The sequence below is a fragment of the Oncorhynchus tshawytscha genome, linkage group LG13 (genome assembly GCF_018296145.1).
Source record: "Oncorhynchus tshawytscha isolate Ot180627B linkage group LG13, Otsh_v2.0, whole genome shotgun sequence".
NCBI lineage: Eukaryota > Metazoa > Chordata > Actinopteri > Salmoniformes > Salmonidae > Oncorhynchus > Oncorhynchus tshawytscha.
Window position 1 is genome coordinate 90,308,764 of NC_056441.1, and position 15,605 is coordinate 90,324,368.

At 43.1% G+C, this 15,605-nt stretch overlaps 1 protein-coding gene across 1 annotated transcript in view; it reads left to right on the forward strand.

The window, feature by feature from the left end:
• The window catches only part of LOC112238084 (LHFPL tetraspan subfamily member 6 protein), a 143,383-nt gene extending 132,156 nt beyond the window's left edge, over nt 1–11,227 (forward strand). The window contains exons 3-4 of the mRNA XM_042296517.1: nt 5,809–5,907; nt 10,058–11,227. Of these exons, the coding sequence (XP_042152451.1) occupies nt 5,809–5,907; nt 10,058–10,176 (218 nt within the window). The 3' untranslated portion in view covers nt 10,177–11,227. The remainder of the gene's footprint in view (nt 1–5,808; nt 5,908–10,057) is intronic.
• The last annotated feature ends 4,378 nt before the right edge of the window (nt 11,228–15,605 follow it).

Below are 15,605 nucleotides of genomic sequence, written 5' to 3' on the forward strand. Positions count from 1 at the left end.
TGGCACCCTATTCCCTATATGGGTCATTCATCTCTATGGGTCATTCTATGTCTCTGAAATGGCACCCTATTCCCTATATGGGTCATTCTATGTCTCTGAAATGGCACCCTATTCCCTATATGGGTCATTCTATGTCTCTGAAATGGCACCCTATTCCCTATATGGGTCATTCTATGTCTCTGAAATGGCACCCTATTCCCTATATGGGTCATTCTATGTCTTTGAAATGGCACCCTATTCCCTATATGGGTCATTCTATGTCTCTGAAATGGCACCCTATTCCCTATATGGGTCATTCTATGTCTCTGAAATGGCACCCTATTCCCTATATGGGTCATTCTACAGAAGTGGTGAAAATTGGGGGTTGAATTTTTTCTTCGAAATGGTGTCCTATTTTCCCCCAAAACCTTCAGCACAAGTCTTCCAACATGTCAGGCTGACATATTTACTACTCACACACTTAGTTTGTATTGAATATTTGAACTATTTCCCTGAAATCCTTACCAACCCACTAAATGTGTCACGACTGAAACATAGTACAGAAACTGCAATAGAGGGAAAACTATGCACACTAGTGATCATTTGATGAACCTTCTAATTCTGTAAAAAAATAATAATAATAATAATCTGCATACCAAATTAACAAAATAGTAAAAACAGTATTTTTTTTAATGTGATTTTCAAAAACGTTCAATATAATTTGGTTTGAGTAAAAAAAAATCAACGGTCATCTAGAAGAAGTTAGACAGTCGTGGAGCGATAGAGCATAGAGTACCATTTTTTGCAAATGTTGACAGCGAGGAATGGATATAACTAGTTTTACTGTAGACATTGCCATTGTGGGCTTCCACCACATAAAAGTAGTCACCTGGTTGGGGATTCCTATGGGTTGGCAGTGATCAGCCAATGATCAGACAGCATTGTCTTCTTCAAATTGGGTTGCCTATGGTTCGTAAAACCAAAGGTAATATCCAGGAGGCATTGGTCCCAAATTCCAAACTCAGACACAGTGAGTTGAGACTATGACAAGTTAAAGACTGAATGTATGTGGTCTTCACACCAAGACCACCTGGTCAAGGGTCCATGGACCCATTTCTTCATTTGTAATAAACTCAAGTAGAGTAAACTACAATAGAGTTAGGTAGAGTACAGTAGAATACAGTAGAGCACAGTACAGTAGAGCACAGCACAGTAGGGCACAGTACAATAGGGCACAGTACAGTAGAGCACAGTAGAGTAGAGCACAGTACAGTACAGTAGGGCACAGTACAGTAGAGCACAGTAGAGTAGAGCACAGTACAGTAGAGCACAGTACAGTAGAGTAGAGCACAGTACAGTAGAGCACAGTAGAGTACAGTAGAGCACAGCACAGTAGAGCACAGTACAGTTCAGTAGAGCACAGTAGAGTGGAGCACAGTGCAGTAGAGCACAGTAGAGCACAGTAGAGTACAGTACAGTAGAGCACAGTAGAGCTCAGTACAGTAGAGTACAGTACAGTACAGTAGAGTACAGTACAGTAGAGCACAGTAGAGCTCAGTACAGTAGAGCACAGCACAGTACAGTAGAGTACAGTACAGTAGAGCACAGTAGAGCTCAGTACAGTACAGTAGAGCTCAGTACAGTAGAGCACAGTAGAGTACAGTAGAGCTCAGTACAGTAGAGTACAGTGCAGTAGAGCACAGTACAGTAGAGCACAGTACAGTGCAGTAGAGCACAGTACAGTAGAGCACAGTACAGTACAGTAGAGCTCAGTACAGTAGAGCACAGTACAGTACAGTAGAGCTCAGTACAGTAGAGCACAGTAGAGTAGAGCACAGTAGAGTAGAGCACAGTACAGTACAGTAGAGCACAGTACAGTACAGTAGAGCACAGTACAGTAGAGCACAGTGCAGTAGAGCACAGTACAGTAGAGTACAGTAGAGTTCAGCACAGTAGAGATCAGTACAGTACAGTAGAGTTCAGCACAGTAGAGATCAGTACAGTACAGTAGAGTTCACCACAGTAGAGATCAGTACAGTACAGTAGAGTACAGTACAGTAGAGATCAGTACAGTACAGTAGAGTACAGTACAGTAGAGATCAGTACAGTACAGTAGAGTTCAGCACAGTAGAGATCAGTACAGTACAGTAGAGTACAGTACAGTAGAGATCAGTACAGTAGAGATCAGTACAGTACAGTAGAGTTCAGCACAGTAGAGATCAGTACAGTACAGTAGAGATCAGTACAGTAGAGTTCAGTACAGTAGAGATCAGTACAGTAGAGTTCAGTACAGTAGAGATCAGTACAGTAGAGCTCAGTACAGTAGAGATCAGTACAGTACAGTAGAGTACAGTACAGTAGAGTAGAGCACAGTACAGTAGAGTAGAGTACAGTACAGTAGAGTAAAGTACAGTCTATAACGTGCTATACTGTAATGTCAAGTTTTGGCCAAATAGATGTCAGTGTTTGGGCTCTAGGAGGGTTAGAGCCCCCTGTTGGTAATTCATCTCAAGACTCTGTGCTATTGTCCACCACCAACATGGTGGTCCTCTGTAGCTCAGTTGGTGGAGCCTGGACGCGTGCTACTTTATGAATGGAGATAACCTCACTAGTGCTGCCCGTGCTGTCACAGACGCCATAATGGCACAGATACAAAGAGGAGACCTCTATATATCTGCGGAGTCAATTGTTTCTTGTTTGGACAATATTGATTTAATTTGGACTTTAAAGAATCACTATAGCTAAGTTATCCTTTCATTTCTGAAGATGTTCATCCCCAGCAAACATTTATTTTTGTTTTTTTGTCCCAAAACGGTACTTTACATATTTCTTGATCGATTCTATTTTTCGTGAGTGCCATTTGAAGATGTACCAACTTGCTTACTAATTTTCTCCTAAATGTTGTCAGACAGACTAGTGGCCGTGGTGGAGAGGGGTACAATCCCATCACCTGGTGATTAGTCACCGTCTATCAGTCTCATAGGATGGACCACAGCTTCTATCAGTCCCATAGGATGGACCACAGCTTCTATCAGTCCCATAGGATGGACCACAGCTTATATCAGTCCCATAGGATGGACCACAGCTTATATCAGTCCCATAGGATGGACCACAGGTTCTATCAGTCCCATAGGATGGACCACAGGTTCTATCAGTCCCATAGGATGGACCACAGGTTCTATCAGTCCCATAGGATGGACCACAGGTTCTATCAGTCCCATAGGATGGACCACAGGTTCTATCAGTCCCATAGGATGGACCACAGGTTCTATCAGTCCCATAGGATGGACCACAGGTTCTATCAGTCCCATAGGATGGACCACAGGTTCTATCAGTCCCATATGATGGACCACAGGTTCTATCAGTCCCATAGGATGGACCACAGGTTCTATCAGTCCCATATGATGGACCACAGCTTCTATCAGTCCCATAGGATGGACCACAGGTTCTATCAGTCCCATAGGATGGACCACAGCTTATATCAGTCCCATAGGATGGACCACAGGTTCTATCAGTCCCATAGGATGGACCACAGGTTCTATCAGTCCCATAGGATGGACCACAGGTTCTATCAGTCCCATAGGATGGACCACAGGTTCTATCAGTCCCATATGATGGACCACAGCTTCTATCAGTCCCATAGGATGGACCACAGCTTCTATCAGTCCCATATGATGGACCACAGCTTATATCAGTCCCATAGGATGGACCACAGGTTCTATCAGTCCCATAGGATGGACCACAGGTTCTATCAGTCCCATAGGATGGACCACAGGTTCTATCAGTCCCATAGGATGGACCACAGGTTCTATCAGTCCCATAGGATGGACCACAGGTTCTATCAGTCCCATAGGATGGACCACAGGTTCTATCAGTCCCATATGATGGACCACAGCTTATATCAGTCCCATAGGATGGACCACAGGTTCTATCAGTTCCATAGGATGGACCACAGGTTCTATCAGTCCCATAGGATGGACCACAGGTTCTATCAGTCCCATAGGATGGACCACAGGTTCTATCAGTCCCATAGGATGGACCACAGGTTCTATCAGTCCCATAGGATGGACCACAGGTTCTATCAGTCCCATAGGATGGACCACAGCTTCTATCAGTCCCATATGATGGACCACAGCTTATATCAGTCCCATAGGATGGACCACAGGTTCTATCAGTCCCATAGGATGGACCACAGGTTCTATCAGTCCCATAGGATGGACCACAGGTTCTATCAGTCCCACAGGATGGACCACAGGTTCTATCAGTCCCACAGGATGGACCACAGCTTCTATCAGTCCCATAGGATGGACCACAGCTTCTATCAGTCCCATAGGATGGACCACAGCTTCTATCAGTCCCATATGATGGACCACAGCTTATATCAGTCCCATAGGATGGACCACAGGTTCTATCAGTCCCATAGGATGGACCACAGGTTCTATCAGTCCCATAGGATGGACCACAGGTTCTATCAGTCCCATAGGATGGACCACAGGTTCTGTCTGATGGTGTTGGTTTATTGTAATTAAGGTGTTGGTTCGTCACCTGTCATTTTAATTGTCTTATCTTCTTAAATGGTGAATGCCTTTAAAATGCAACAAATCCTTTTGATAACGGCCTATGTGGCATTGATATTGTCTTTTTACGAAACAGTTATTCTACTGTCAAGATTGAGTACATAGGATCATGACGGTCTTTAAGTCAGTCTGGTCTAAAATGGAGTTTGGAACAACGGGTGTTCTGATGACCGATGTTTTGTACAACATCCCTGCTTTTTGACCGCACCCCAAACAACTTCAACAACGGCAGAGTCAGACTGAAGTATGTGCCCAACATAGAGCAGCGGAACGATTCGGTTAGCGTCCTCAGGCCAATCTGTATTCATTATGAGGTATTAAAAATGTAGATGTGTATGTAGATATCTCTCTCTGTCCCTCTCTCATATGTAAACTGTGGGTGTGCGTGTGTGTGTGTGTGTGTGTGTGCGTGTGCGTGTGCGCGTGTGTGTGTGTCTGTCTGTCTTGGCCAGCTGTGTTAGTTAGCATGTGGTTATCTGTGCTAGATGTAATGAGGCAGCCCTGGCTAGCAGTGGTAATCAGGCTGCCTTCATTTGTTCCCTCGCTCTTCCCTCTCCTCTCCCTACTCCCCATCCTGCACTTCTAAACCGATAGCTTGGAGAGAGTCAAATTGAAGGGGATTATAAACTAATGTAATGGCAGACCCCAATTCACCAGGCAACCTACAGGGTGATTCTCCGAGACCGGCTCTGGTATCCAGGAAGCAGCATTTCAAGCCTTGGCCTCTAGCTAATATAGGAGGGGTAGCTGGGTCTCTAGCTAATATAGGAGGGGGTAGCTGGGTCTCTAGCTAATATAGGAGGGGGTAGCTGGGTCTCTAGCTAATATAGGAGGGGGTAGCTGGGTCTCTTGCTGATATATGAGGGGGTAGCTGGGTCTCTAGCTGATATAGGAGGGGTAGCTGGGTCTCTAGCTAATATATGAGGGGGTAGCTGGGTCTCTAGCTGATATAGGAGGGGGTAGCTGGGTCTCTAGCTAATATATGAGGGGGTAGCTGGGCCTCTGGGTGGAAGCCTGGGATTCACTGTATGTCTATTCTCTAGGTGGATTTTCTCCTGAATTAGTCGAATGATCAGAAGGTCTTTGATAAAGTGCTTGCTCGCATCCGTCTTCCTGTGACTGACCCTGGCCTGTACTCTCTCTGTTGGGTTCCCAACAGTTCTACAGTACTTAAATTGACTGACCTGTTTTCTGTTTTCTCCTCGAAGTTCACTGTAGTGACTAATTCTCTGTGTGTTCTCTGTCTTCCCAGGTCTGCTGATAGGGTCTGGCTGTGCTCTCTACCCGCTGGGCTGGGACAGTGAGGAGGTCCGACAGACCTGCAACAACACCTCCGACCAGTTTGAACTGGGTGAGTTTCGTTCACTCCTCCATCCACGACGTAGATCTGTACAGAGTTTACAACATAGATCTGTACAGAGTTTACAACATAGAACTGAACAGAATTCACTCCTCTATCCACGACGTAGATCTGTACAGAGTTTACAACATAGAACTGAACAGAATTCACTCCTCCATCCACGACGTAGATCTGTATAGAGTTTACAACATAGATCTGTACAGAGTTTACAACATAGAACTGTACAGACTTAGCTCCTCCATCCACAACATAGATCCGTACAGAGTTCACTCCTCCATACACAATGTTGAACTGTCCAGCGTTTACAACATAGAACTGTACAGAGTTCACTCCTAATGTAACAAAAATTGTGAAGGAACAAAAAACTGAAAGGGGTCTGAATACTTTCCCAAAATGCACTGCATGTACATTGGACCCTGTCAAAAATCATCCGGGAGAAAAAATAAACAAGCAAAACATTTTGACAATCAAATGTTCCCCACAAAAAAATAATAAACAAACCAAAATGGTAGGACTTTAAACCGGGATTTGGGATTGAACCTTATTTGAACCTTCAACACCAAAACAGCCTAAAGATAGGAATTCATATGAGTTGTTCTATCAGTGTTGTTGCTGTCTGCATAAATGTTTGTTGTACGAAGATGACTCTGTAGCTGTAGTTGTGTAGAGGGTCATTATATTCTGAGAGTGTTTCTGAGCGTCGTTCTTCTCCGTATAGAGACAGATAGTTGTCCGTCCCCAAATCGCACCCTATTCCCTATATAGTAAACAACTTTTGACTAGAGCCACATAGGCACTGTATAGGGAATGGGGTGCCATTTTGGCCACAGTCAGGTGTCCCCTGGGACTACCCAGCATGCACTGGGAGAAGAAAACAGACAGTTTGTCTCAGCACAGATGTCGTGATGTCTCTACAGTCAGCCCTTATCACCCCCACAGGAATTAGTAGGCAACTATGAAGGAGATTTAGAGATAGAGAATAGAATGGGGTTTGTTGTTCCTATCCGATTTGAGGCTGTTTATGCAACTGTTTTGTTATACACTCATTTGGTATAATGATAACCACAGTGTAATCAATGTCCAATATGTTTGTGGTAACTATGGGGTATCTTTATTTTTTTATTTAACCTTTATTTAACTAGGCAAGTCAGAACAAATAATTTTTTTCAATGACCTAGGAACAGTTAATTGCCTTGTTCAGGAGCAGAACGACAGATGTTTTATTTATTTTACCTTTATTTAACTAGGCAAGTCAGTTAAGAACAAATTCTTATTTTTAATGACGGCCTAGGAACAGTGGGTTAACTGGTCTAGGAACAGTGGGTTAACTGGTCTAGGAACAGTGGGTTAACTGGTCTAGGAACAGTGGGTTAACTGACAGATTTGTACCTTACCAGCTCGGGGGTTTGAACTTGCAACCTTCCGGTTACTAGTCCAACGCTCGAACCACTAGGCTAGGCTACCCTGTCTATGAGGTCTATCGGGATTCCTCATGAAACCATGACAAAATACCATTATTTAGGGATTTTCACAAAATGTCATTCATAGAATGGTGTTTTGGAGGAAGGATTGTTGACATATATTTTACATTTGTATCTAAAATCATAACTGAGAAATAACTCATCAAAGATGGCATATTTATCTCATTTTGGTCTACCTGCCTTTAATACTCCATAATGAAACATTATATTAAAGGAGACAGCTACAGATGAAACATTATATTAAAGGAGACAGCTACAGATGAAACATTATATTAAAGGAGACAGCTACAGATGAAACATTATATTAAAGGAGACAGCTACAGATGAAACATTATATTAAAGGAGACAGCTACAGATGAAACATTATATTAAAGGAGACAGCTACAGATGAAACATTATATTAAAGGAGACAGCTACAGATGAAATATTATATTAAAGGAGACACCTACAGATGAAACATTATATTAAAGGAGACAGCTACAGATGAAACATTATATAAAAGGAGACAGCTACAGATGAATCATTATGGAGTATTAAAGGAGACACCTACAGATGAAATATTATGGAGTATTAAAGGAGACACCTACAGATGAAATATTATGGAGTATTAATGGAGTATTAAAGGAGACACCTACAGAGTATTAAAGGAGACACCTACAGATGAAATATTATGGAGTATTAAAGGAGACACCTACAGATGAAACACTATGGAGTATTAAAGGATAATGTCTGTTATAGAGAGGCATAATGTCTGTTATAGGGAGGTATAATGTCTGTTATAGAGAGGTATAATGTCTGTTATAGAGAGGCATAATGTCTTATAGAGAGGCATAATGTCTGTTAAAGAGAGGCATAATGTCTGTTATAGAGAAGCATAATGTCTGTTATAGAGAGGTATAATGTCTGTTATAGAGAGGCATAATGTCTGTTATAGGGAGGTATAATGTCTGTTATAGAGAGGTATTATGTCTGTTATAGGGAGGCTATTTCACACACAGGGAGGGAAAAGTCAGAAGCTTAAATGCCAAGTAGTCCGAGACCTGTTTCCTCAAAGGACACATTTGGAAGCTAATATGCTAGTGTACATTTAGCATAGAAGCTAATATGCTAGTGTACATTTAGCATAGAAGCTAAGATACTAGTGTACGTTTAGCATAGAAGCTAATATGCTAGTGTACGTTTAGCATAGAAGCTAAGATGCTAGTGTACATTTAGCATAGAAGCTAAGATGCTAGTGTACGTTTAGCATAGAAGCTAAGATGCTAGTGTACGTTTAGCATAGAAGCTAAGATGCTAGTGTACGTTTAGCATAGAAGCTAAGATGCTAGTGTACGTTTAGCATAGAAGCTAAGATGCTAGTGTACGTTTCGTATAGAAGCTAAGATGCTAGTGTACGTTTAGCATGGAAGCTAAGATGCTAGTGTACGTTTAGCATAGAAGCTAAGATGCTAGTGTACGTTTAGCATAGAAGCTAAGATGCTAGTGTACGTTTAGCATAGAAGCTAAGATGCTAGTGTACGTTTCGTATAGAAGCTAAGATGCTAGGTTACATTTAGCATAGAAGCTAATATGCTAGTGTACATTTAGCATAGAAGCTAAGATGCTAGTATACGTTTAGCATAGGAGCTAAGATGCTAGTGTACGTTTAGCATAGAAGCTAAGATGCTAGGTTACATTTAGCATAGAAGCTAATATGCTAGTGTACATTTAGCATAGAAGCTAAGATGCTAGTATACGTTTAGCATAGGAGCTAAGATGCTAGTGTACGTTTAGCATAGGAGCTAAGATGCTAGTGTGTGCTTAAGGCGTCGGCATGCTTCAGTTCGGCTAGGTGAACTGAACGAGTGTCCTTAAAAGACCTTCGCTTGTCCATTTTGAGATGCCATAGCCAAAAAACTGTACTAAATTAATCTAAGATAACTCTTTGTCATAAATTCTCTTTGTCATAAATTTTTGACGTTTTTGCAGAGGTGATTTTAGTCACACAATTTTACATAACATGTTTTGCATGAAAACGAGTCATCAATAAAGACTTTATTGAAGAATCCCTACTGTTGACCAATCACCGACGAAGGGGCGTAGACTTTATTGAAGAATCCCTACTGTTGACCAATCACCGACGAAGGGGCGTAGACTTCGGCTTGCCTCCAGAAAAAATGATGTGTGCACGCCCGAACAGCCAAAACATTTTTAAAAACTTCACCGAAGTACAAAACAAACAAAAACCTCACAAAATGTGTTCATAATATACGCACAAACTTCTCCAAACTATTTCAACTGGGAAGCATGTGGATGCCAATTGGGTAGATGCTAAGATGCTAGCGTACGTTTAGCATAGAAGCTAAGATGCTAGTGTACGTTTAGCATAGATGCTGTAATTTAGCACATAGAGATATAGGCTCTTAAAACTGGGAATTACACTCCAAAAACATATCAACCTCCACAGACTCCGCTGCCATAGCCCAATACTCACACAAACATGAATATTTACATTTGTACTGTCAAAATGTATTTCTCTCTCTCTCTCTCTCTCTCTCTCTCTCTCTCTCTCTCTCTCTCTCTCTCTCTCTCTCTCTCTCTCTCTCTCTCTCTCTCTCTCTGTCTCTCTCTCTCTCTCTCTCTCTCTCTCTCTCTCTCTCTCTCTCTCTCTCTCTCTCTAGGTTCCTGTGAGATTGGCTGGGCCTACTACTGTACGGGTGCTGGGGCCGCTGCAGCAATGCTGCTGTGTACCTGGATGGCCTGTTTCTCAGGGAAGAAACAGAAGCAGTACCCCTACTAGATGAACCAGTTGGGGGAGGAGAGGAGGGGGTACCCCTACTAGATGAACCAGTTGGGGGAGGAGGAGGAGAGGAGGGGGTACCTCTACTAGATGAACCAGTTGGGGGAGGAGAGGAGGAGAAGGGGTAGCCCTACTAGATGAACCAGTTGGGGGGGGAGAGAGGAGAAGGGGTAGCCCTACTAGATGAACCAGCTGGGGGAGAGGAGGAGAAGGGGTAGCCCTACTAGATGAACCAGCTGGGGGAGGAGGGGGAGGAGGGGTAGCCCTACTAGATGAACCAGCTGGGGGAGGAGGGGGAGGGGTAGCCCTACTAGATGAACCAGCTGGGGGAGGAGAGGAGAAGGGGTAGCCCTACTAGATGAACCAGCTGGGGGAGGAGAGGAGAAGGGGTAGCCCTACTAGATAAACCAGCTGGTGGAGGAGGAGAAGGGGTAGCCCTACTAGATGAACCAGCTGGTGGAGGAGAAGGGGTAGCCCTACTAGATGAACCAGCTGGGGGAGGAGAGGAGAAGGGGTAGCCCTACTAGATAAACCAGCTGGTGGAGGAGGAGAAGGGGTAGCCCTACTAGATGAACCAGCTGGTGGAGGAGGAGAAGGGGTAGCCCTACTAGATGAACCAGCTGGTGGAGGAGGAGAAGGGGTAGCCCTACTAGATGAACCAGCTGGTGGAGGAGAAGGGGTACCCCTATTAGATTAACTAGCTGGGGGAGGGAGGAGGAGAAGGGGTAGCCCTTCTCCTCCTCCTGAGATGCGAAGGAGCACCCTTACTAGAAGAACATCCCAAATGACACCCGATTCCCTATAGAGTGTGTTACTTTTGACCAGAGCCCTATGGCCACTGGGGGATAATACTGCACTATAAAGGGAATAGAGTGGCATTTGGAAGGTATCCTAGAGGAGCCACTTGGTGGGAGGAAAGAGAAGAGACAGGCCTACAGACTACTACAGACTATTAGAGAATACTGTAGGCTACTACAGACTATTACAGGCCTACAGGCTACTACATCATACTACTACAGACTACTACAGACTACTTAAAGGCTACTGCAGGCTACTACAGGCTACCACAGACTACTACAGACTACTACAGACTATTACAGGCTACCACAGACTACTACAGGCTACCACAGACTACTACAGGCTACTACAGACTATTACAGGCTACCATAGACTACTACAGGCTACCACAGACTACTACAGGCTACTAAAGACTATTACAGGCTACCATAGACTACTACAGGCTACCATAGACTACTACAGGCTACCACAGACTATTACAGGCTACCATAGACTACTACAGGCTACTACAGACTATTACAGGCTAACATAGACTACTACAGGCTACTACAGACTATTACAGGCTACCATAGACTACTACAGGCTACTACACTACCGGTAAAACGTTTTAGAACACCTTCTCATTCAAGGGTTTTTCTTTATTTTTTTACTATTTTCTACATTGTAGAATAATAGTCAAGACATAACACATATGGAATCATGTAGTAACCAAAAAAGTGTTATATTTTTTAATTTTATATTTGAGATTCTTCAAATAGCCACCCCTTGCCTTAATGACAGCTTTGCACACGCTTGGTATTCTCTCAACCAGCTTCACCTGGAATGCTTTTCTAACAGTCTTGAAGGAGTTCCCACATATGCTGAGCACTTGTTGGCTGATTTTCCTTCACTCTGAGGTCCAACTCATCCCAAACCATCTCAATTTGGTTGAGGTCGAGGGATTGTGGAGACCAGGTTATCTGATGCAGTAATCCATCACTCTCCTTCTTGGTCAAATAGCCCTTACACAGCCTGGAGGTGTGGAGGGGGTCATTGTCCTGTTGAAAAACAACTGATAGTCAGTCCCACTAAGTCCAAACCAGATGGGATGGCGTATCGCTGCAGAATGCTGTGGTAGCCATGCTGGTTAATTGTGCCTTGAATTCTAAATTAATCACAGACAGTGTCTCCAGCAAAGCACCATCACACCTCTTCCTCCATGCTTCACGGTGGGAACCACACATGCAGAGATCATCCGTTCACCCACACCGCATCTCACAAAGAAACGGTGGTTGGAACCAAAAATCTCAAATTTGGACTCATCAGACCAAAGGACAAATTTCCACCAGTCAAATGTTCATTGGTCGTGTTTCTTGGCCTAAGCAAATCTCTTCTTATTGTTGTCCTTTAGTAGTGGTTTCTTTGCAGCAATTCAACCATGAAGACCTGATTCACACAGTCTCCTATGAACAGTTGACGTTGAGATGTGTCTGTTACTTGAACTCTGTGAAGCATTTATTTGGGCCGCAATTTCTGAGGCTGGTAACTCTAGTGGACTTATCTTCTGTAGCAGAGGTAGCTCTGGGTCTTCCATTCCTGTGGCGGTCCTCATGAGAGCCAGATTCATCATAGCACTTCATGGTTGTAGAAACTTTGAAAGTTCTTGAAATGTTCTGTATTGACTCACCTTCATGTCTTAAAACCTCTCTAGGGTATGTGGGACGCTACCGTCCCACCTGGCCAACATACGGTGAAATTGCAGAGCGCCAAATTCAAAAACAGAAATACTCAAAATAAAAATTGATAAAACATATAAGTGTAATACATCGACTTAAATATTAACTTCTTGTTAATCCAACCGTTGTGTCAGATTTCAAATAGGCTTTACAGTGAAAGCATACCATGCGATTATCTGAGGATATCGCCCAGCACACAAAACATTACAAACAGTTACCAGCCAAGTAGAGAAGTAACAAAAGTCAGAAATAGTGATATAATTAATCACTTACCTTTGATGACCTTCATATGGTTGCACTCCCAAGACTCCCAGATATACAATAAATGTTTGTTTTGTTCTATAAAGTCCATCTTTATATCCAAAAACCTCAGTTTTGTTGACGTGTTTTGTTCAGTAATCCATTGGCTCAAAGTCAATCACAACAGGCAGACTAAAAATCTAAAAAGTATTCGTAAAGTTCATAGAAACATGTCAAACGAGATTGATAATCAATCCTCGGGTTGTTTTTAGTCATAATAATCAATAATATTTCAACCGGACCATAGCTTCGTCAATATAAAAGAAAAACAAGAAAGGTGTGCTCTCGATCGGCTCAGCAGCTCTGGGGACTTCCCAGGGTCCACTCACTCAGAGTGGTCTTACTTCCTAATTTTTCAGAATACAAGCCTGAAACCATTTCTAAAGACTGTTGACATCTAGTGGAAGCCATAGGAAGTGCAATCTGAGTCCTAAGTCATTGGATACTGTATAGGCAGTCAATGGAAAACTGCAAACATAAAGAAATCCCACTTCCTGGATGGATTTTTCTCAGGTTTCTGCCTGCCATATCAGTTCTGTTATACTCACAGACATTATTTTAACAGTTTTGGTAACTTTAGAGTGTTTTCTATCCAAATCTACTAATTAGATGCATATCCTAGCTTCTGGACCTGAGTAGCAGGCAGTTTACTTTGGGAACGCTTTTCATCCACATGTCAAAATACTGCCCCCTAGCCCAGAGAGGTTAAAGTAATGAGTGAATGTAATTTCTCTTTGCTTATTTGAGCTGTTCTTGCCAATAATATGGACTTGGTCTTTTACCAAATAGGGCTATCTTCTGTATACCACCCCTACCTTGTCACAACACAACTGGCTCAAACGCATCAAGAAGGAAAGAAATTCCACAAATGAACTTTTAAGAAGGCACACCTGTTCATTGAAATGCATTCCAGGTGACTACCTCATGAAGCTGGTTGAGAGAATGCCAATAGTGTGCAAAGCTGTCGTCAAGGCAAAGGGTGGCTACTTTGAAGAATCTCAAATATAAAATATGTGTTGATATGTTTAACACTTTTTTGGTTACTACAAGATTCCATATGCGTTTTTCATAGTTTTGATGTCTTCTGCAATGTAGAAAATAGTAAAAATAAAGAAAAACCCTTGAATGAGTAGGTGTGTCCAAACTATAACCAGTAGTGTACAGGCTACTACAGACTATTGCAGGTTACTACAGACTACTACATGCTACTACAGACTACTACAGACTACTACATGCTACTACAGGCTACTACAGGCTACTACAGACTATTACAGGTTACTACAGACTATTACAGACTATTACAGGCTACTACAGACTATTACAGGTTACTTCAGACTATTACAGACTATTACAGACTACTACAGGCTACTACAGACTATTACAGACTACTACAGACTACTACAGGCTACTACAGGCTACTACATGCTACTACAGGCTACAGTAGCCTGCAGTAGCTAGTGATGACAGATAACAGCTACAGGCTACAGTAGCCTGCAGTAGCTAGTGATGACAGATAACAGCTACAGGCTACAGTAGCCTGCAGTAGCTAGTGATGACAGATAACAGCTACAGGCTACAGTAGCCTGCAGTAGCTAGTGATGACAGATAACAGCTACAGGCTACAGTAGCCTGCAGTAGCTAGTGATGACAGATAACAGCTACAGGCTACGGTATAAATAATAATCGAAAACACACTGAGTGACCTGAAGTGTTCTGCTCTGATCATGATGGGACCCAGGTCAAGCCATGTCATCACACCAGGGCAGAGACAAAGTGACTGCTACAACTGCAGTACAAGACAACACACGTCTTCAGAAGCTTAGGCATCATTCTTCCTCTTCCTAAATGAACAATGTGACTCCACTTTCATATGCTCTGCGCCACATGGGACAGGTCATCAGACAGACCAAGGCAGAGACTGACTGCTAGGACTACAGGACAAGACAGACCAAGGCAGAGACTGACTGTTATGACTACAGGACAAGACAGACCAAGGCAGAGACTGACTGTTATGACTACAGGACAAGACAGACCAAGGCAGAGACTGACTGTTATGACTACAGGACAAGACAGACCAAGGCAGAGACTGACTGTTATGACTACAGGACAAGACAGACCAAGGCAGAGACTGACTGTTATGACTACAGGACAAGACAGACCAAGGCAGAGACTGACTGTTATGACTACAGGACAAGACAGACCAAGGCAGAGACTGACTGTTATGACTACAGGACAAGACAGACCAAGGCAGAGACTGACTGTTATGACTACAGGACAAGACAGACCAAGGCAGAGACTGACTGTTATGACTACAGGACAAGACAGACCAAGGCAGAGACTGACTGTTATGACTACAGGACAAGACAGACCAAGGCAGTAGACTGACTGCTAGGACTACAGGACAAGACAGACCAAGGCAGAGACTGACTGCTAGGACTACAGGACAAGACAGACCAAGGCAGAGACTGACTGTTATGACTACAGGACAAGACAGACCAAGGCAGAGACTGACTGCTAGGACTACAGGACAAGACAGACCAAGGCAGAGACTGACTGTTATGACTACAGGACAAGACAGACCAAGGCAGAGACTGACTGCTAGGACTACAGGACAAG